Genomic DNA, 22,215 nt, shown 5'->3' with positions numbered 1-22,215 from the left:
TCAGATTTTAGAACTATTTTTTGTTATGTTGAAAATATTGGGTTATACCTAAGTACCTACGTGCAACAATAATTAATAGTGATTGTGTATGTGTATGTTTGTGTTCAATTTTTTGACAAAGAAATGTTAAAACTAGTCTCAAATATTTTTAACAAAAAAAAAGTTGTACAGTTTAAATCACGGTATGTACAACACAATTCAATTGAAAATTTTGGTTATTCATAACCTGCAAATAAATTTTTACATTTCGAAAATCAACTCAAATTTTTCTCCGTCAAATTCAAGAAAAAGTTTTGGTTTCAATAAACATTTTTTAAGGACTCAACTTAGGCTTATTTCTAACCAGGATAACAATAATTAACTTAGAAAGAGAAATTCTGCAACCAACATTTACATGAGTTATCAGTTTTATTTAAACAGCTTTCATAAAATGACTACAACACTGGTAAAAATAGATCAAGGTGAATTAATGGGAACGATTTCAAAAGATATTGATGGCAACAATTTTCACAGTTTTCGGGGAATTCCTTACGCAAAACCACCCTTGGGCAATCTTCGTTTCAAGGTTTTAACAAATTAAAACTAAATGTTTTGTCCACAAATCAAACTTTATAGGCTCCACAACCACCACCGCCTTGTTGTTACTCTAAGGATTTATTTTCGAAAAAAATGCTTGGTTCGGAGGACTGTCTAAATTTGAATGTTTACACACCTAGCATAAGAAATTTATTACCAGTCATGGTTTATATTCACGGTGGGGGCTTTACAAGTGGCTCAAACAGTTCGGAAATATACGGCTCGGAATTTTTAATGACCGGAAATGTTGTTCTAGTTACTATAAATTACAGGCTTGGTTTATTAGGTGTTTACAAAAATTTGCAACCTATTTTAATTTTTTTGATTAAGGTTTTTTAAGTTTGGGAGAGGAAATTCCAGGCAATGTGGGGTTTAAAGACATGGTAATGGCCCTAAAATAGATACAAAAAAATATCAAACACTTTGGTGGTGATGCAAACAATGTTACAATATTTGGAACAAGTGCAGGAGGAGCAGCGGTACATTTTTAATGTTATCGCCAATGTCTCAGGGTTTATTCCATAAAGTGATAATGCAAAGTGGGTGTGGTTTAAATCCATGGCCAAGAGGGAGAAGTTGTGATAGAGAGATTAATTATTTTTTTGGTGTAATGAACGACAAGGAAATGTTGCAACGACTTCAAAATGTTCCAGTTGAAGTGATACTGCAACTACAGGAAAAAATTGAATTTGTAATATATTTCATGTCAAAATTACTTAAACTTGATTAATTTTCACCAGGATTTGGCTCCTAGTAATAAAAATGCTTGGGGCTTGGTGATAGATCACGGTAAAGAAACTTTTATGCCCCAAGAACCACTCGATATTATTTTGGCAAAAAATTTGCAAACTCTACCTTTGATGGTAGGTTTCGCAAAATGTGAAGGTATGGTTGTGGAGACGTACAAACCGACAAGAATAATCCCTGATGCAAAATTTTGAAAATAATGTCCCACACTTTCTCGGATATGAAACTGGAAGTGAAAAGAGCAAAACTTTGTCTAAAAAAATCCAACAAATGTATTTTGGGAATGAAGAAATTGGTCCAAAAAACCACAAATTTTACGAAATGGTCGGTGATGGTTTGTTTATTCGTCTATGGAATTTATTCCTCGGTGAAAAAACATGCACTTGTTTCCAACGACCCAATCTACTTCTTTCAAATGTCGCTAGAAACATCGTTGACTTTTTTTCAAATAAAACAACAAAAAGAGGTAATTTTTTGAAATATATAGAGTGTTCCAATGAAAACGAACCACCCCGAATATCTCAGAAACTAAAAAGACTTTGCAAAAACGCCGAAACAGGGGGACATTTTTTGACGTAATTTTTAAATCACTTCCAGTAACCCTTTAACCCCCACGCACCCCAACATTATAAATTTAAATAGCACTACCCTACTTGTAACACATTAAATAAAAGCTATTTTAACAAGCTTTTCAAAAGTTTTTACCAAAATTGAATCAAACCATCCATTCTTGTAATACACGGTGTTCTAATAAAAACGAACGAGAAAGAATTTGCAAAAAAAAAGAAACAGGTTAATTATGATTTAAAAAAAGACATTTTTTGACGCAATTTTAAAAGCGTTTTTAATTTTAATAAAAGTGTTTTTAAAATGTTGTTTAAGCCTCTTTTCTAAAGTTGAATGGGATTATCTATTCATTCACACAAAATAATGTTTCTAATTAGTAATTACTTCTAATAAAAACTATTAAAATAAAGTACAAGAAACTTTTTATTGTCTAAATAATCGGACTAAAGGACAAGAAGTAATAAAGTTTCTTATAATTTAATGTAAGTATCTAAAAAATAGCAATATACTCGTAGTTCTTAAGTCCCTTTGTACATACTGACTGCTGAAAGATTAGTTTTTTGCCGATATTTATGAATGTATAAAAATCATTTCATTTTGGAAAAAAGCTTTTAAAAAGCATTTAAAAGTGTTTTCATTTTTTGTATCAGTAGTGTTTGGTGCTATTTGACATTTTAGAGTTAAGTGGCCTAGAGGTTAAAGGGTTAGTGAAGATGCTTTTAAAATTGCGTTAAAGAATGTTTCTTTTAAAGACAAAATTTATCTGTTTCGGTTTTTTTTTGCAATTTTTTTCTAAAATGGTCCGTTTTTATTAGAACACCCGGATCTCATGAATAAATGTTTGATTCAATTTTGGTAAAAAGTTTTGAAAACCTTGCCAAAATAGCTTTCATTTGATGTGCTACAAGTGGGGATTGAAGGGTTACTGGGGGTTATTTAAAAATTACGTCAAAAAATGTCCCCCTCGGAAACAAAATCGACCTGTTTCGGTGTTTTTGCAAAGTCTTTTTACTTTCTGAGATATTCAGGGTGGCTCGTTTTCATTGGAACATCCTGTATACTCCTATTTTATTTTATTTCAGGTGCCATTCATTGTGACGATATTCCATACCTTTTTAAAACTGTTTTTACTCCAAACTTAACCTCTTGGGAGTACAAGTTTGTGAACAAATTTGTGCAATGGTGGGCGAATTTCGCGCGGTTTGGAAATCCAGCTCTTGAGAAAAATATTTGGAAAAGTGTCAACAAAGACCAAATGTGGATTTTGGATATTGATAAAGAGTCAACGTTGCACGATAAGCTGGTTCATGAAACTTTATCGTTTTGGGATAAAATCTATTCAGAGAGTCCTTCAGGGAAGAAATTTGTTTAATCAATTTTTACAAATTGTACCAAACACGTTAGAATTTTTTTTTAATTTATTAAAGCGTTGTTTGATTATTGATGTGTAACTCTTGATATTTTAAGAAACAATTATTGGAAATACTTGTTAGATTAGAGTTTTACCCGGTTAAAGTGTATTAACAATACGTGAAAACAGTGATCAAACAATGAGAATTTCTCCATTGACAAAAGACTTTACAGTTATTAATCTTTAAGTATATAGATAAATAACGGAAAAATGTTACACAAATATGTAACAGTAAATAGATAAATAATAACTCTGTGCCGAAAAAAACGAATTATTAAAACCAACTATCTTGAATAAAATATAGGGTGGAAACTTTCGTAATCACAACTAAATATATGAAATGTGTAACTAAATTTCAAAGTCTATATTGCTTTGAAGTATTTTGTAAGCCCGTCTCCGCATCATCATTTAAGTTAGACAGAAAATGAATCCTTTGTAAAGTTTCAAGTAAAGGTAAGAAACTTTCCAAAGGAAAGTAAAGTAACTTTATTTTAATTAATATTTGCAACTCGGATACATTACGCGATTGTTCATTCGTCTTCAAAAAAAATTACGAAAAATATGATATTCAGATGAATGCAAACATTACGTTTTATGGACAAACACAAATTAGCAATGGGGACTTTTGAGGGATTGGCTTCTTTATAATCCCAAAGGCAAATTAAGATAAGATGAAAGAGTTTTATCGCACGAAAGTTCAACGCACCTATTGTGATTAGGTCCATATCGATTATCGAAATGTGGGTTAACATTTTTATTCATACTAAATTGTCACGGCAAATATTTGCTTAAGGTTAAATTTGTACAGTGTTTCCGTTTGACATTTTTCAAACAGAAGAAACGTTCTTTTTACTATTTGACAAAGCAGATAATAAAGTAGGGGAAAAAATTATGGGAGATTTATAACATTATTTTTCTAGAAAGCCGACAAGGCCCAAAAAATATCCATTTCCATCAAAATTTAATTAAAAAGTACAAAGTTTTGCCAAAAATTATGATGACTTCTTGTAACTAGAGAAGTGTCGAGGTTCCACGCGAAGCAATGATTTGTACCTTGTGAAGACCGTAGGAAGTGAAAACTTTGTAATTACCGTCTTATCAGAAAAGATATAGTTATGGATTATATAGACCTGAATAAGACTATTGTCGCAGAGATATTGCATTAGTCGATGTGGTGAAGGTGGTGGTTAACGACTTGTGCAGGAACCAATCCCTTCAAAGGTATTTCTAATTTTCATATTCATGTAGTGATTTATAAATTACTAAAAAACAGTTCGTCTAAATTTTTGGTTCGTAATGTTGAATAATTACCAAATTTATTTTACAAGCTACTATCAGTTATTTCTCTTACAATTTATTAATTTTTTATTTTTTTTATGAATAATATATTTACATTATTCATAAAAAAAATATAAGTTTGAAAATTGTTAGCATTTTTAATTTACATAATTTAATCTCTTCAATATTATTTCTTGTTAGTTTTTTAATTTTATGTTACACATTATCCTTTTTTAATATCTTTAACGTAAATACAGTTGTGCAGTGCATTCACTCCAACCGCCATACAAGGTAAATAACGTAATAAAGGAATTAAATTTTGGTTCGAGATTGATCACCATCTTGTATGTAATTTAATTTAATTAAGTAATATCAATTATCATTATTATCAAAAATAAATTAGGTAAATTAACTTTCAACTTTTTATTTTGTCAAATTTTTAAAGTGATAATCGCAATATACAGGGTGCGCCAGAATTCGCGCCCCAGAGAAAAATGCCATATAAAGTAAGATACCAGGAACATGGAAAAAATTTAAAAAAAAATTATTTATAAAAATTTCGAAGTTATGAGAGTTTAAACTTTGCACTTTGACTCTATTTATTTCTGTTGGAAAAATAATTTTCAATGTTTTTTTGCTACAGGCTATTAAAAGAGGAAACAAGGAAATTGTATCCTAAATTGTAACTCTGTTTAATGTTATTTGTGGCTTTTATTGGCAAAATTTTTCTCCCTTTACCAAATAATTTTAAAAAAACATACAAGATCATCAGTATCATTAGAAAATTTTCTCTGGGGAGCGAGTTCTGGCGCAACCTGTATAATTTAAAAAATACAAGATAAAATTGTCTTGTAAATAGCGATTTTTTTCTGAAAAAATAATAAGTACTAAATATCAGTTAAATATTAGTTCGACCAGGTATACAGGCTGATCTGGTTCATTATTTATCTAAAATTTTGTTTTTGGCCATAATCGGTTAGGTTCTGCACAATGAAAGTATTTTCAAGATGGCGGCAATTCATGTTACACCGGAAGTGGATATCAACTTTGTTATTTTAAATAAAAAACTATGTTTTGTATTGCATTTTTGGATTAGGTACTCAAGTGATTTGGAGAGAGTTTTTATTAGCCTTTCTTATACATAAATTTAACCGTTTTCGAAATATTTTGAAATTTTTAGATTTTTTTGGATTTGAATCTCCCTGTTCAAAAATCGATAACTCTATCATTTTTTGTTATGTTGAAACCGTACATTTGGGTATACGAGAGAGAAAGGTTAGATCTTTCCTTTGTTTTATTCATAATTCAAAAAAATAATTAACAAATCGCCAAAATGTAAGGTTACGTTTAGGAAACTTCAAATACTCTTAACTCAATTTTTCTAAATGAAATGGAGTAAAATTTAGTTCTGTGTTGATCTGTATTAACATTTCCTATACCTACCTATGTTTTACAGTTTTCAAGTTATAGTAATTTCTTTATATTGTATAAAATTCATTAGCCATAGCTAGTTTAGCATAGAAATAAGAAAAAAATAGAATATCATAGTCATTCAAATTTAGATTAAATAAATTTAATTTGTATTTACGAAAAGAATAACACAATTGTGAAAATAAACTTGACGTTTTTTCAGTGAGAAATATTTCCATGGCAAACCAGTGGCGGACTGGCAAATTTTTTCATGGGGTGCTAAATTGAAATGAGGGACCAATAAATGCAATAAAATATGTATAAAAACTACTTACCACTTAATGCAATATATATTTTTTTTAAAGAAGTGCATTACCTTTTCTAAATTCATTAATTATTTCCTTTACTGAGGGTGTGACGTCACGTTCAGTTGAGATCATGACGGTTTAATAAACGAAAAAACATTTTTTGATGAAGTGTTCATTACCTTTTCTAAATTCATTAATTATTTCCTTTACTGAGGGTGTGACGTCACGTTCAGTTGAGATCATGACGGTTTAATAAACGAAAAAACATTTTTTGATGAAGTGTTCAGAGCTGCTTGAAATTTTCTTTTTTTTTCTTTTCGTTTCTGTGCACCAAGTTTATACAGCCTGTTTCAAAATGATTTTCATCTAGTCGCCTATATGGAATTTTTTTACATGTAAATTACACTGTCCCGATCTATTATTTTTGAACTAGATAGATCTGTCAACAGTGACAGCCGTCAATCGAAATAAATTAATACTTGAGGTTAACCCTAGGATACAACCAACAGAAAAATACCCTAGAGCATTTTGACATTATTTTGACCACCGAGATTTGAATTATCAAGTTGTATTATTGTTAAAATAATAATTGTTTGTTTAAACAAACGTTTTATTAATATTCTTTATTTTTATATCTATAYAGAGTGTTTTTCACACATAGGTTCGCTACTTGTACACACACTAGGTTGCATTTGCGGTTTTCTTTTGTTGTTCATATAAAACACTTTTTTGGTTGGTAATTTTTCACTGGTGTGTTGCTTGTTGGTCTGTTTATGCAACTGATATAAATTTTCAAATATCTTTTAAAACTGACTTGAAAATCAGACAAAGTTTGAATACCTTTAAACACCTGGGTAATTACTAAAAATATTTTTTTATTCTGTAAATTACAATCTTTGTAAAATATAACTTCAACTATTATGTTAACAACATTATAAAGAAGGCCTAACTAAAATCTTATAAAATTATGAGTAAATTAAAATTAAAAAGAAATTTTGATACAAAATACCCACGTTATGCATCCTAGGGTTAATTAAATTCAATATTTTTTAAAGTGGCATTTTTTATTTTAAATGAAAAATCCATAGGCGACTAGTCGAAAATCATTTTGTATAACCTTGTAAGTATTTATAATTTTTCCATTAGTTATGCCAACATATAAATTTAAGTAAAAACGATATCTTGTATAAAACCACGCGGACTTTTCTTACATACGCTTAGGACCGTATAAATAAAACTGAACTAAAATCATTAAAATTATAGACTTGCTTTAAGTTTTACGAATTTGTTTTGGCTATATTTTTAATTCCTACAAACAAACACTCTTAGCTTCGGCGAAAAACGTAGTTCAGCACTTTATGGAATCAGCTCTATGTAATTTCAAATTATGTACAACCTTCTCCTGCACTGTGGAAAGTTTATTTAAAAAAATGTAAAATTGATCTTATTTGATTGGGCTCTTGACATAATAAATTAATAAATATACGTATAGAAACATTTAATTTAAAATAAGAGCCTACCATAATTGGGGCCCTGTAAGACACGAGGGCCCGGTGTGCTGTGGCACCCCGGCACCCCTGGCCAGTCCGCCCCTGTGGCAAACTATGCGAAAACTACCATGGACAGTAATAAATTACTTCCATTGTAAAAAAAAGTTAAAACAACTTGAAAATCATTAAATTTAGGTATAGGGAATATTGATACAGATCGATGCAGAATTAAATTCTCTTTTATTTAATGAAGAAAAAATTGGGGCCTTCAATTTAAAACAATTAAGTTATACGTATTTGAAGTTACCCAAACGTAACTTTAAATTTTAGAGGAAAAGATTTCTATTTCTTTTTCATATGTCCAAATACGATTTTAAAATAATGAAAAATGGTAGAGTTATCGATTTTTGGAGAGAAAAATACAAATTAAAAAAAATTCAAAAAAGTCTAAATACTTCAAAAACGATTAAATTAAGGTATAGGGAAGTCTGATAAAAACTCTCAAAATCACTTGAGTAATCCAAAAACGCAGCAAAAACATAACTTTTTATTTAAAACAACAAAGTTGATATCCATTTTCGGTGTAACCGGAAGTGCTACCATCTTAAAAATATTTTTATTGAGCAGAATCTAAACCATTATGGCTATAGTCAAAATTTTAGATAAATAATAATACTAATCTAATACTTATAGTACTTATTGAACTGCTTTTAAAAAACTGAAAAATGCAGATTCATTTTTAAAATTTTGCGAAATTGCCATTATTAATTTTCTTGTCCTCTCTCTTTCAGATGAAACTATTGGTGCTCTTTTTCTTCTCAACCCTCATTATTTGCACCACTCCCAAGAAAGAAAAATGCGAGACGGCAACTCAAGACGATTGCGAAAATATGACATCCGAATACGAAAAATACCGCGCTTGTATGGAACGTCGTCGTACCAAGCGTTCGACTGACTGCTACGACGAAGATTCCTGCGACAATTGCGACTGTAACACTTGTAGCTACAGTTCCTGCGACTCCTGCGGCCACAAAGACAGTTGTTGCGGACAATGTTGCCAAAGTAGCTCCTGCACATCAACCAACTGTTGCCACCAAACCTGCCGAGCCGAATGTCGCTCCAACTCCTGCAGAACTTCCTGCAAAAAACGGTGTCTAGACAGGGCAACTCAAACACCATCCTCCCAGACGTCCCAAATGTCCCAAAGACATGAAAGCACCAGCAAACACAATATAACAACAGTGATTCATTTGAATAATGTTATCAATAATACGAATTTGATTAATTTACCGATTAATGTTAACAACACGGTTTTGAATAATATCACGAATGAAGGGCAGTATCGCGGAGGGGGTTATTTCGGGATTTACGTCCAGGAGACGTCAAAGGACCAATGTTGCATGTCTGTAGGGCCTAGGCAATGCGTCCCTCAGAACGATTTTCCCTTTATGAGGTGTTTCCACGTCCGGAGGAAAACCTGTGGGAGTATGTGCACCGCCCCCGTGGTCCACTACCAAAAGCACGAAATTTGCGACAATGACGTGAATTTACAGCAACCTTGTCGACAGCAAGTAGTCTACATCCCGCAGCCGCAGCCTAGGTGTGCCTACCAACCAACCTGGCCCTACGTCACGTGCGGGAACAGCCAATCACATACCTGCGACGGCTGCTACGACCACTACATCAAACGGGAAGATTTGACCAAATGTTCGAATTTCTGCTACGACGATGGGTATGGTGCAGGGCCGTATTATAGACAAGGGCCGTTTTACAGGCCCGGTTTTGCCCATGTACCTTCCTGTGTCCAAACTGGGACTTGTGGGTATGGGTGGGATGGTTATGAGAGCTATGCTGGGGCTGCGAGTGGGTTTCCGTACATGTACCCGCCTCAGACGTATCCGTATATTATCGAGGATTGTGAGAATGGTACTTGTTCTGTGGCACCCATTCACTGGAATGGTTCAGTGGATGAAAAGTCGATTGATATTAAGGATGATAAGAATATACAGTGGTTTCAACCAGATAAAATGATGAATATTGAAGCTGAAGTCAAAGATTCGCCTAGGTTGGGGAGGTATGCTGAGATAAGAATTAAGCCCAATAGAAAACATAAAAATAAAGCTACAAGTAGCACTACGACAGAAACTACAAATTCTACGACTGTTGCATCTGTAGAAATTGCCACTACAACTTCATCTAATTAATACCTGTACTTCATTTTTAGTTTGTGCTTCAGTATTTTATTTAATCAAACAAGAAGACCAGACAATTTATTTTTTATTCTAATGTAATATATTTTTACAATTTTAAAATATACATGTACTTTATTTTTCTGTTGTTTTATTTTTGTCCAATTTGACACACATCAGATACTTATGAGTATTTCAATCGTTTTTATAAAAATTAACTTACTAAAAAATAAATTCTTCAAGACGTGTTTAAACCACTAACAAAAGTTTTGCATTTGTCGAAAATACAGATGTTCCATTTTTATTGTTACAAATTCGACCAGGTGATAGAATATTCAATTTTAAGATAAAAGTTTCCTATAAACATATATCGAAAAATTTTAATAAGGGAGCCACATCCCCTGAAAGGGGTGCAACTTTTAATAGATTTTTTCCAATATTTCAGAAACCATCGTGGATAAAATTACAAAATTTGGTACAACTAATAACCTTATATACCCAAATGAATTCAAAGATAAAATGTTGAAATTTTTACTCAGGGGCGGCCTAAACTGGGGGGTTTAGGGTAAAAAGTACCCTAACTGTTTTGGTTGTTGGTTTTTGCCACTTTCAGCTACAAAATTCTAAATTTCATAGTTTTTCTCTTGCTTTTTTTAGATAAAACTTACCGTTTTTGAGTAAAATCAGTTTACAATTTGTCTTACAGACCATAAAAAGGATAAAAATTAAAAATCAAATTTGTATCACCGTTTAAGAAACCCGTGATTAAAAGTTTCGACACTGATCTTTAAATTCGTTCAGGTGTTTAAAAGTAATCAGCTGTACCATCTGTTGTAATTTTATCTATTCTGCAATAGTAGGAAAACCCTATTAAAAACGCATCTTTTTCAGGGGGTGTAGCTCGCTTACATAACATTTTCTGTACATGTTCATAGGAAACTTTTCTTAAAATTAAATATTCTATCACCTGTTTAAGTTTGTAACAATAAAAACGGAACATCCTGTATACTCCGGGACTTTTCTACTGTCACAATGGCAACGTCGCAACTGCGTTTTTTATAGTGAAATAGGTCAAACATTTGATTTCTGGGTAAAAGAAGAATCTATGTTACAAATGAAGCCTACTGAATTTTAAAACCAAAAAGCTCCGCTTTTTCATATAGAAAAAGCTGCGTGAAAAGTGACAAATTGAAGGCAATAAAAAATACCAAGATAAAGTTGTAATTACGGTAATTACGGTACCTCTTCATAAAAAAATCTAAAATAAAATGAACACAGAAATTGTATCAAGCTTTTGCAGCCGCATTATCTTGCCAAAAAACAATGTTTATCTAAACCGTAATTATCAATTACAAGGTGTCTGGGAAAAACATTTGCAAAGCGCTTGGTAAAACAAAAAATTTAGCAAAATATGGCGATGTTTTTTAAATTTGTTGTTTATCACAGACATATTGCATGTTTTTTGCTTGTCAAATTTTTGTAACAAGTAACAAGATCACTTTTTTGCTATCAGCGATTTTTATGTTTCGGCAAACGCTTTTCCAATTTTTTGTAATCTCGTGTAATTTTTTGCTAACGTTTTTACAATATGCATTTTTTGTGTTATCTTACGCTTTTTGCTCTTTTTCTTACAACAGACAATTTTTTGTACTCATGGGCGATTCTTTTCTTAATTTTGTCTTACAACATACCAATTTTTTATCATAATCGATTTTTTTCTCTTGTCAAACACGCGTTAAGAAGTTTAACAAAAACTTTTAAATTAAGCAATTTACAACTAAGTTAAAAAATTGTTGCCAATATATGAGACACCCAGATTATACAGGATGTCCCAGCGAGTTGAAAAAGTCCATTAGTGATCTTTAAATGGTAAAATTTAAAAAAATATTTATATCACCTAAAATTAGTTTCAACTGTACAGCGTGTCTCAAAAATAAGTTACAATACAAACTTGTGTTTTTTTAAATGGAACATCATATGTTTCTTAGCCTTTTTGGATGTAGACTTTTATGACAATGTTTTTAACTTTTATTGGTCGATTTTACTTAGTTTTTTGACAAAAACATGCACTTTTTAAAAATTTATTATACAAAAACTAAGACATCAAGAATTTTTTTTTTACTACCGCAAAGAAGAAGGAAGGTACAAGCTATAAGGTTGTAACATTTTTTTAGTGTGTTGCATTTGCAAATGAAATAGAGTGTTCCATTTAAATTTTTTAAGTTATTTGATTTTTAACAAAGTTTTTAATTTATTAATTTTTACAAATGCAAAACACTAAAAAATTGCTACGGCTTTAAATTCTGTACTTTCTTCTTTGCAGAAGTAAGAAAAAAATTTGTTCCAGCTGTCTTAGTTTTTGTGTAATGCATTTATAAAAAGTGCATGTTTTCGTCAAAAAAAACTTCTTATTTCTAAAATTAAGCGAAATCGACTAATAAAAGTTTACGTAAAAACATTGTTTTAAAAGGCTACATCAAAAAATGTTTCATTTAAAAAAAAAAAAACAAGTTTGTATGGTAACTTATTTTTGGGACATTCTGTACAATTTAAAATAATTGTAAAATTGTAGGTGATGCACTAGATTAGAGTATCTATTAATGTCTATACAATTTTTTTTAAATTTTACCATTTAAAGACCACTACCACTACCACTAAAAGACTTTTTCAACTCGCTGGGACAACCTGTATTTATTGAGATCTGATAAAAAATAATAATAGTACAGCTTATGGGGTTTTCCCCAACATTCTATATAATATGACATTTATTTCATACTACTTTATCAGCACTACTTTTCAGATATGTATTTCCTGATATTTGAAAACTAAGTCACAACGATTTGAGTAAATTTTGAAATAAATACATCCTTGAAATTTTTTTAATCGAAATTTAAAAAAAAAACAAGTTTTTAAGGTCGTAGACTGAAATTTAACTACAACGGAAACGGCCAAATTATACACAGATTATAACACTAACTGTTGATAAATTAATAATTTAAATAGGTACAGTTGGAGACAAAATACTTTGTTCGTCACTTTTTTGACACTTTAATGTAATTCAAGCTTTAACGTTAAAATGAATGACAATTTCAAATTAATGACAGCTAAAAATAATTGACAGTAACTAAAAATAGGGTTAGCAGTTCTAAAGCATGCTTTACAATTTAATGTCACTCAAGTGACATTAACGACCAAAATATTTTGTCTCCAACTGTACCTAGTTATTTGAAATTAAATGAACATAAAAATTGCGTATGAACATTTTTGTCAAGTCTTTCGGACAAAAATTGGATTTATTTGAAGATTTCAAAAATAAGGACATTAAAAAAAATATTCAATGTGTAAGACTTTAATTACTATTTTTACACTATTAAAAAAACATATTGTTCTAAAAACGTTTTAATACGGGTTTCCCTCCCTACATAATTACAACTTGAAAAATCAATCTTTTCTGTATAGTCTGTTATAGAACTGTTCATCAATCATGGAAGCCTTGCATTTCTCGGAACAAGCCGATTCTTCACTACATTTAGGATCACTTTCATTTTCAAGATTCTTGCAGTCGTAACAACCATCGCAATCTAAAAATTTTCGTTTGTTAACAGAAAACAAATCATAAAAACTCACTTTCAACAACATAAAGGCCGCAAAAGAAATATGGATTGTGTGCAATCGACACACACTGATGTTTTTGTTCTTTGTCTTCAACTATGTGAACATGTTTTCCGATACAAATTTGTGAACACTCGTTGTGTTTTCCTGTAAAACACAAACGACTGCTTTCTCTTGGTACTGTTTTACAAAGTTCAGGATGTACCACTTCGCAGCAATTTTGTTTGGTGTTTGTTCCCTCCTGAGCGTCAAAAAGTACTAGCGTTTCATTTTGCTTTTCACTGTTATTATCACCAAGAATCACTTGTTTGCGATGATAGGTGTTTTGCTCTCCTGTATAATTATTAAGGTTTGTTGTGTTTATAAAAATTGGGTTATTGATCGCATTATCGTTGTAAAGTGAGTTAGTTATGTTGATAATTGTGGTAACATTAACTGGCAGATAGTTGTAGTTATTTACCAACGGTGTTCCATAGTAGGTCGTCTTCAAAAATATTGTTATTACACAGGGCGACAAACAAAAGTCATGTCGTGACAACTTGACAAATTGTATATCATTTTGTTCGTCTCAGTGAGACAAATCAAATGCACTAAAAAAATTCACACACTTTGAACTAAATATTTTTTTTCTAATTTAAATGAATTTAAAATACTTGAAATTAGGCCGATTTCTTTTAAATAAAGGGCATTCTAAAGGGATGGCCTTGCCCTCTAGAATGATATAAAATTTGAAATTGAATATTAACAAACTTTTCTTCGAACAGTGTTTGAAGAAGTTCGAAGTAAATCGAAATAATCTAAGAAAAACCCTACGAGTATTTTTTTTTCATCATTACCATCGTGTAGAGCATCTTTTTATTAGTAAGAATCCAAATTTTTAAAATAATATTCCGAGTAGTTTTTAAGATATGATTTTTTGAAGTTAAGGTTTGCTATTCAGGTATTGCACCATATGGGAGAAATGCATGTTAATCATACTTAAAATTGCATTTTTATAAAAGTATTTGTTTTAAGACTCTTCTTTTGCTTATAAATAGTCAATTGCACCTTCTTTGTTATAATTAAAATAAACAAAAACTGTTTGTTTACTTACAACAAATAAATAGTACCTGCGTACTAATTATTTATATAAGCATATTGCTTTTTGCATGAATACCTTGACAAGTAAAATCCGCCTACGTTGCAAAATTTGCAATAAAATTCAAACATTTTAATTGTATTCTAAGTGCTCTATTTAAAGTAAAATGTAATAAATAGTAGTTTACAGTATTTTTCATGTGAATTATTATTGTTTGAAGGAAAAATACATAGGTGTTCCATTTGAAAAACTAAATTTGGTAGCATTTCCGGCAACACCGGATGTGCTAAAAAAAATTGATACATTTGTTAAGAAAGCCAAGAATGAATATTATTACTTAAATCTTTACTTTTTGAAAAAAAGAAGTAAGTTTAGGTGTTATCAGCCGGGACAACTTGGACCAAACACTCTGTATAATTTGTCAAGTTGTCACGACATGACTTTTTTTTGTCGCCTTGTGTTATTGTCAGAATTAGTTAAAATTGTACCTTATTCTCGTGTGATGGACCACTTCCGTTAGGTAGACATTCTTGGAAACAGTCATAGTGACAAGTCGACTCCCCTATGCATTTCTTCAAACATGCAGTAACGCAGCTATTGCACTCTGATGTTTCGCAACATTTGGCGCCTCTGCAAATATTGCATTTCGAACCATCGCAACAGTCACCCAAAGGACACTTTTTGCAATCTTCTCCTTCGCATGTTGTGGTGCAATAACGGCCAATGCAAGTCAAACATCGGTTGTCTTGGCAGAAGGTTTCTCTTTTATGTGGAACTGCGTCCGAAAAATACAAAAGTACGAGCAAAACCAGAAATACAACACAAGGTTTCATTGTGCGAAAAAATTGCACTGTAACTTTACTGCAGCTAAAGAATACAAAATGTGATAAAATTTGGGAGCAAGTTAGTCAATAAACGTTATCTTTGTAAGGATACGTTTGACAATGAAGGCGTTGAAGTTCTGAAACTAAAAGGGAGTGCTAATAACAAATAGTTTCTAAGGTAGCACTCGTCACTCATGATTTTACAATAAAACTGGCAAAGTCGTCGAAATTAAAATTAGTATGTTTACAATTAACCAGCTCAATTTCTACAATGACTAACTTCAGAGTTTTGCTATTTTTGGGTTTGTCTTATAAGTTTATTGTTTTTTTTATTTCAATGTGCTTTCAACACGCCTAAATTCATATAAGCTCTGAAGAATTCATAAAAACTAATAAGGAGTACGTTAGTTCCTGTCATATCTGAATTTGAAATCGTACCAAAGTAGACAGTGTTTGCTGTTTTTGCAATAATTTTTTTCTAACTTTTTTTATCATTAATTGCTAATTTTTTATAAAAATGCAATTTTTTATTAACATGCATTTCTCCTATATGGAGCAAACCTTAAGTTGTCACGACATGACTTTTTTTTGTCGCCCTGTATTTAACATTTAAGCTTTAGTGTCTAAGATTTAACTTAATTTAAGAGTTCTCAACTTTTAACTTGTTACGTTAAATGAAAAATAAAATTGATAAAATCCGTGACTGTCATTATTGACATTAATCACACTTGAAAAGTAAAACTTTTCTCTAAAACAATAAGAATTAATATGGAAGATGTTGCACTCGTCAAAACTGTTAGAGAATACAGTTTATATTTATACCAGGTGAATAAAAAGTATGGAACCAAACGTTTTTTGCTTAAACTATTTATTTTTTGAAAAAACTAATTGATGAGTGATAAGGTACTATAAAAATGTGAAGATTTAACAAGAATAAAATTTTTCGAAATTTCCTTTTGTTTTTGTGTTTTACAAAAAAAAAAATATTTTTTTAAATGACAACCCACTATAAAATCATTTTTCTCATATACTCTAAGGATTACAACTATCTGCTTTAATTTAATTTTTTCAAAAAAAAATTTTCACATAAATTGCAATTTTGACAAAAAAAATCGCATAACTCAAAAACAAAACAAAATTTCGTTCTGAAAATACGATCACATTTTTTATATTACTTTAATTTATACTAATTATTATTTTCTGGAGGCAAATGATTAAAAATAAAACCGCTTGGTTCCATACTTTATATTCACCCTGTATATAGATTGTCAGAAATCGTCATTAATTTAGCAAATGTTTGTGTAAAATATGAGATTTACATCGGTGTATACTTAAATAAGTAGTTTTTGATTAATTTAGAAGTATAAATTCGAAAATTTAGTAAAATGTTAAATCCGTTAATTCTTAAATTAAATCTTAAATGATAAATCTTAAATATGGAAGCATAAATCCACCATAGATGTGTAAGAAAATGACGCATTTTTACGGTTTCTTTATTGTTGTAATAATGCCACCTTACTTTGCAAATTGCAAATTTAATTTTCTATAACTTTGTCTCCTACACTTTTTTTCGATCCTTAAAACAACATTTTCGAAACAAGTCAAAAATATGAGATGAAGCAAAAATTTCTGTTTTCATTAGTTTTAATTATTGTTTTCAGTAAAATTCTTTCTATAACGAAATGTCTTATTGTGAAGTATTTAATGTCTTATCTTAAATTCGAGCAACCGGAGAGAGGCTGAGATTTTTAAACTAGAAAACTCGTGTTGCAAAAATCAATTTTTTATTTCGTTTCTCTAAAATTACAGACACACTTTAGACATCATTGAATGACACCAATAGATCGACGTGTTTTTTTTTTAATTGAAGATAAAGCGACATAAAATCCTCACTGCATACATCACTTTTTAAACAGACACAATTTATAAAAGAGCAATTTACATTGACTAATTATGCCAAAATTACACCAAAGAGTGGACTGAGATATCTATAATTGAAGTCGGCACTAATTTAAGTACCTTTTTCAAAAAGATAGTAATTTAGTCGAAGAAATACATATAGTATGTATTTCTTATAAACTCAGATTGGGTTTACAAGAGGAAAAAAAATATCTTTGATTTTACGCCAAAACTGCAAGGAAAAACATTTTTTGCTTCACCTGAAACGAGCAAATCTGTACTTAAAATTTGATTATTCTGATTCACTGAAAAGAAAAGTTAAGTTTTCTCTTGATTTTGGACAATTTTTCTCTGCTTTTTAAGTCTTATCACATTGGCGGTTTTATTTTTTTGACAATGATGTCATTTTGACAAGTTTACACAAGTTAAGTAACAAAAATGTTTTTGAAAAATATAATTTTAATAAATGGCAACTCATAAAAACAGCTTTAAGATAAGAAACAAAGTCATTTTTAAGAAGAACTATTATTATTCAATTAACAAATTAATTTTCAAAGTGACATATACAGGGTGATTCTTAAATAGACCGACAAAATTTTATTACAGCTTTCCAAGGATAAATGGAAATAATCTGTACCCTTTTTACGTTGATATTTTCTAGGGGCAGAACCCCCTTGATCCGTGCCACTTACGGCGTTTATGAATTGTTGCAATGATCAAGTACATTTTGATCAAATTAATACCATGGTTTCCACTACCTGTGCTAATACTATTTACGAACACATCAGTGGCGTACACTTTACCTCGAAAATAACTTCATTAAATTTTATTTGGAGAACGGTTAAACAAAGAATTTTTTTAATATTTTTTCCAGTATGTTCTCATATGATACTACCAAGGATAAAATTTTGTCGGTCTATTTAAGAATCACCCGGTAGTTGTCAAATAAATAAAACTGCCAATGTGATAAGACTTAAAAAGCAGACAAAAATTATTCCAAGTCCAAGAAAAAAATGAACTTTACTTTCTACTGAGTTAGAAAAATAAAGTTTTAATTACAGATTTGCTCGTTTCAGGTAAAACAAAAAATGTTTTTTTTCCTTTACAGTTTTGGCGTAAAATGAAGGATAATTTTTTTTCCTCTTGTAAACTCAATCCAGGGACATAGTGTATCAAATGTCCCTCGACACATCTATAAATTTTTACAAAATTATTTAGCCAAAGCTTTACTTCTCCAAAATTAAGAAAAAAATTAATTTTTCTTTTTAGTGAGTTAGAATAATGAGGTTTTAATCACAGATTTGCGTGTTTCAGGTAAAGCAAAAAATGTTTTTTCTTTGTAATCAAAAAAATTTTTTTCCGCTTGTAAACTCAATCTGGGGACATACTGTATACAGATTTGTCAACAAGAAATTACCACCTAGGATTTAGACTTTTAGGAATATTACGTTTTTTATGTTGTTGGTAACTAGAATTTTCAGAAGTAATTTTGAATGCCTAGGGTTGTTGTAGACGGTTGACGTTTCCTGTCAACCTGCTGTCAACTATCAATAATTGAATTTTACATACAAGCTGACAGGTGACTTAACCTAAATTTTGACAGTAGTTACAATATTTTTTGTTTGTTACCAGAAACCAACCTAACCAAATTTATGACAACCTATTCACGAACATCCCAAAATCCTAGGGAGTAATTTCTTGTTGATATGACAATATGTTTGGAAACAATAACGTGCTAAAAATAATTAAACTTCAAACACTGTCAAAAATGCTAAAACGAAAAACGAAATGTTAAATAATGTAAAGATACAATTGACGTAATCCTAACCAAATATAAATTTTGAGGATTGATAATAACGTAAAAACCCACATTTAATTATTTCCTTCTCTATTACATTATTTTTTAACTAAAAATAATAATAACAGTAACCTAAAAAGAGATAATGAAAGATGGACATGGCCATTTTGATAAGATAAAATAGCCGAAATGATTTTATTTACTGTGTTATTGAACTTATTTATAATAATACGAGGCATTTGTTATAAATAATCGTGTAAAATCAAAAGTATTGCCTTAAAGTTTTTTTCCAAAATGCTAAAATAGGTACATACCTATCTGTGTGAAAACAATAAATTATAATTTTTTTCTTTTTTAGTTTTTAGTAATGTCTGGAACTCTCTAGCTTACCCCATAATTTCAGCAAGGAGAAATTAAAAAAAAAAGTAATTTCTTTTTTTCTGTAGTAAAACAAAAAATTGTTATAATGTAAATAAAAGTTTAATGGTTTTTACATTAATAACAGTGTCACAACTCAAAAATGTATTTTTATCATTGCGATAAAAATATTATATAAACTAGCAAAATTAGAATAGAATGTCCAGTTGATTAAGAAGTGTGTTGCAAATGGTATGTTATCTGAAAATTATCCTAAAAAGTTAGACCAAATTTTCAGATGAAGCTTCCACTTTTCTGCCTTTTCCTGGCCCTCACCTTGCAAATCTCTCTCTCCACATCAATCCGAAATATTGAAAAGCGTCAAATTTGCTCAAACGGCGGTTGTAACACTTGCGACGGTCGCAGTTGCAACAGCTGCAGCAACAACGTGTGTTGTTCCAGCATAAGTTGCAACCAGTGCGTCAACCAGTGTGCCAACGACTGCAACAGTGTGCAATGCACAAACAACTGCGTTCGGGGTTGCCAAACATCCTGCCAAAATCAACCCCAATCCTGCAACAGCCAATCGTGTTCCTCGTGTGTCAACAGATGTTCCAGTCAATGTACAACCAATCAATGCATCAACAGTTGTGCCAACAACTGTGGAGGTTGCAAAGACAAGATTGAAAATAGTAATGATGCGATTATTGTGGAACCGCCGCAACCATCCAGTGTCATTGTCAACAATACCAACAATAATTTGGTAAATTTGACAACACAGGTTGACATTCACAACGTTGTTCATAATTTCAATAACATAACCATCCCGGTTTATGTCAATACGACTAACATTAACAACATTAATTTGTCACACAGCGATGAGACGAGATCCTACACAAATAGTTCCAATGGCCATATTGAGTATATACCAATTCCTCAACCAATTCCAATTGTACAACCACAACCTCAAATTCCACAATTTATTTATCCTCAAGCTACACAAGAAAATTGTTGCACCGTTTTGCACCCCAGGCAATGTTATACTGCTGAAGGGGGCGAAAGTAGGTGTTTTATAAGACGGCATAGAGAATGTTCCAGTTCTTGTACAAGTCCAGTGGTTACAATTGAACAAAACGACGACGAAAGAACTCAAAATTGTCAATTTATACGTAATTGGCCTTACGCCTATTGTGGAAATTATCGTCGTGGAGGTACAGTTTTTGTCATTTGTACTTCTGTTAATATTTATGTTGTATTTTCTAGATTGTAACAGTTGTTACACTTGTGGTGGAAATTACAATCCTTCACAATGTTTCAAATCGTCCGGATGTTCGGATCTTTGCAGAAGAGGGGCGCCGCCTTGTGTTGCTGACCAAAACGGATTGCGATGCAACTAATTGTAGTTTATTAAAAAAAAACACTGCCAGTAGTGGTATTAATTTGACTTTCTACCGTTTAACTTTGTTTAATTTCATTTGTTGTATAAATGGATCAAAAAATGTAAAAAATAAATATTTGCGTCGTTTTATTTGATAGAAAGAGGGTTTAGAACGTAATCGGGTCGGAGATACGACCACAAGTCAAGGATGTAAAAAATAAACATGATTTTTGACATATCTATATAGTAAATAAAGTAACAAAAATTGTAGGAAAATAGTGGAACAGATTTAATTAAAAAATATCCAATCGTTTTTGTTTTTCCCACTTTTTGTGTACTTACCCTACATTTCTTATCTTTTTCGCTATTAAAAATTGTTACCTACATAAGAAGAAATAGGTCACTATTGCTCTGTGTTAACATTGACAACAAAGTCTACACTGTATTTTTTGTGTACGTGTAATTCAGTGTTAACCTTCTTCAAAAATTTATATTATGCATATTTTTATAATTTATCAGTAACCTTTTGACTTTCAACTGCCAAAAATTTTGCTCTTTTGAATAATGTCAACAAGAATCACACTTAAAAATAAATATTAAATTAAAACTAACGTTAAAAAATTATTGGAAAAATATGGAAACTCAAACTAAAAATACCTGACTTTTTTAAATAAAGAAATTAATATGATTAATAATGTAGTTATAAAAAATTTAATGCGTTTGTGCCCTTAAGGGCCACATAACTTTTTTTAACACAGACACTCGTATAAAAAAACGGTTTTTATTATATAAAATTTTATACTATTTTTTTATTTTAAATATTAACAAATGTTTTACCGATATACAGGGTGATTCATCTCAGCTCCGGTCTTCTGTAGCTCAGTTATTATTTAAGTGGAAATTTTGATATTTTGTAGACTTTATTTATATTCAAGAGCACATTTGAGGAAAATATTTTTGATTATACAGGCTGGACCAAAATAAGTTACAATATAAACTTATGTTTTTTTAAGTGAAACACCATATGATTATTGGCATTTTTGAATTTTAAGCTAAACTTCTATTAGTTGATTTTGCTTAGTTTTTGTATTAAGTTGTTTTTTTTGGCGAAAACATCCTCTTTTAAAAAAAAATATTACACAAAATGTTAAGACAGCTGGAAAAAAATGCACTGTAAAGAGGAAGGGTACAAACTTTAAGACTATAACATTTTTTTTGCAGGCAAAAAGTTAAAAAAATGTCAAAGTTTGTTAAAAGTTAAATAACCTAAAGAATTTAGATGGAACACCCTAT

The 22,215-nt window shown here is 30.5% G+C and overlaps 3 protein-coding genes and 1 pseudogene across 3 annotated transcripts; 3 read left to right on the top strand and 1 right to left on the bottom strand.

Moving 5' to 3' along the window:
- Positions 1-10: 10 nt before the first annotated feature.
- On the top strand, positions 11-3,334 carry LOC123010827 (annotated as a pseudogene).
- Positions 3,335-4,240: 906 nt separating this feature from the next.
- Positions 4,241-10,116, top strand: LOC123010826. The gene is made up of 2 exons (XM_044407972.1): positions 4,241-4,522; positions 8,579-10,116. Exon 2 carries the CDS (start codon positions 8,579-8,581, stop codon positions 9,989-9,991), a length of 1,413 nt encoding a protein of 470 aa, XP_044263907.1. The 5' UTR covers positions 4,241-4,522; the 3' UTR covers positions 9,992-10,116.
- A 3,193-nt stretch (positions 10,117-13,309) lies between these two features.
- LOC123011299 lies at positions 13,310-15,582 on the bottom strand. The gene is made up of 3 exons (XM_044408670.1): positions 15,155-15,582; positions 13,604-14,072; positions 13,310-13,557 (listed from the first exon to the last, which is right to left on the bottom strand). The coding sequence occupies exons 1-3, from the start codon at positions 15,497-15,499 to the stop codon at positions 13,418-13,420; spliced, it is 954 nt and encodes a 317-aa protein (XP_044264605.1). The 5' UTR covers positions 15,500-15,582; the 3' UTR covers positions 13,310-13,417.
- Positions 15,583-19,800: 4,218 nt separating this feature from the next.
- LOC123011353 lies at positions 19,801-21,161 on the top strand. Its single transcript, XM_044408745.1, has 2 exons — positions 19,801-20,755; positions 20,808-21,161. The coding sequence occupies exons 1-2, from the start codon at positions 19,843-19,845 to the stop codon at positions 20,939-20,941; spliced, it is 1,047 nt and encodes a 348-aa protein (XP_044264680.1). The 5' UTR covers positions 19,801-19,842; the 3' UTR covers positions 20,942-21,161.
- The last annotated feature ends 1,054 nt before the right edge of the window (positions 21,162-22,215 follow it).

This window comes from Tribolium madens, unplaced genomic scaffold, assembly GCF_015345945.1.
Source record: "Tribolium madens isolate multiple individuals breed KSU strain unplaced genomic scaffold, Tmad_KSU_1.1 Scaffold_91;HRSCAF=231;Tcas5.2_LG7, whole genome shotgun sequence".
Taxonomy (NCBI): Eukaryota; Metazoa; Arthropoda; class Insecta; order Coleoptera; family Tenebrionidae; genus Tribolium; species Tribolium madens.
This window is presented reverse-complemented; position numbering and strand designations above follow the sequence as displayed.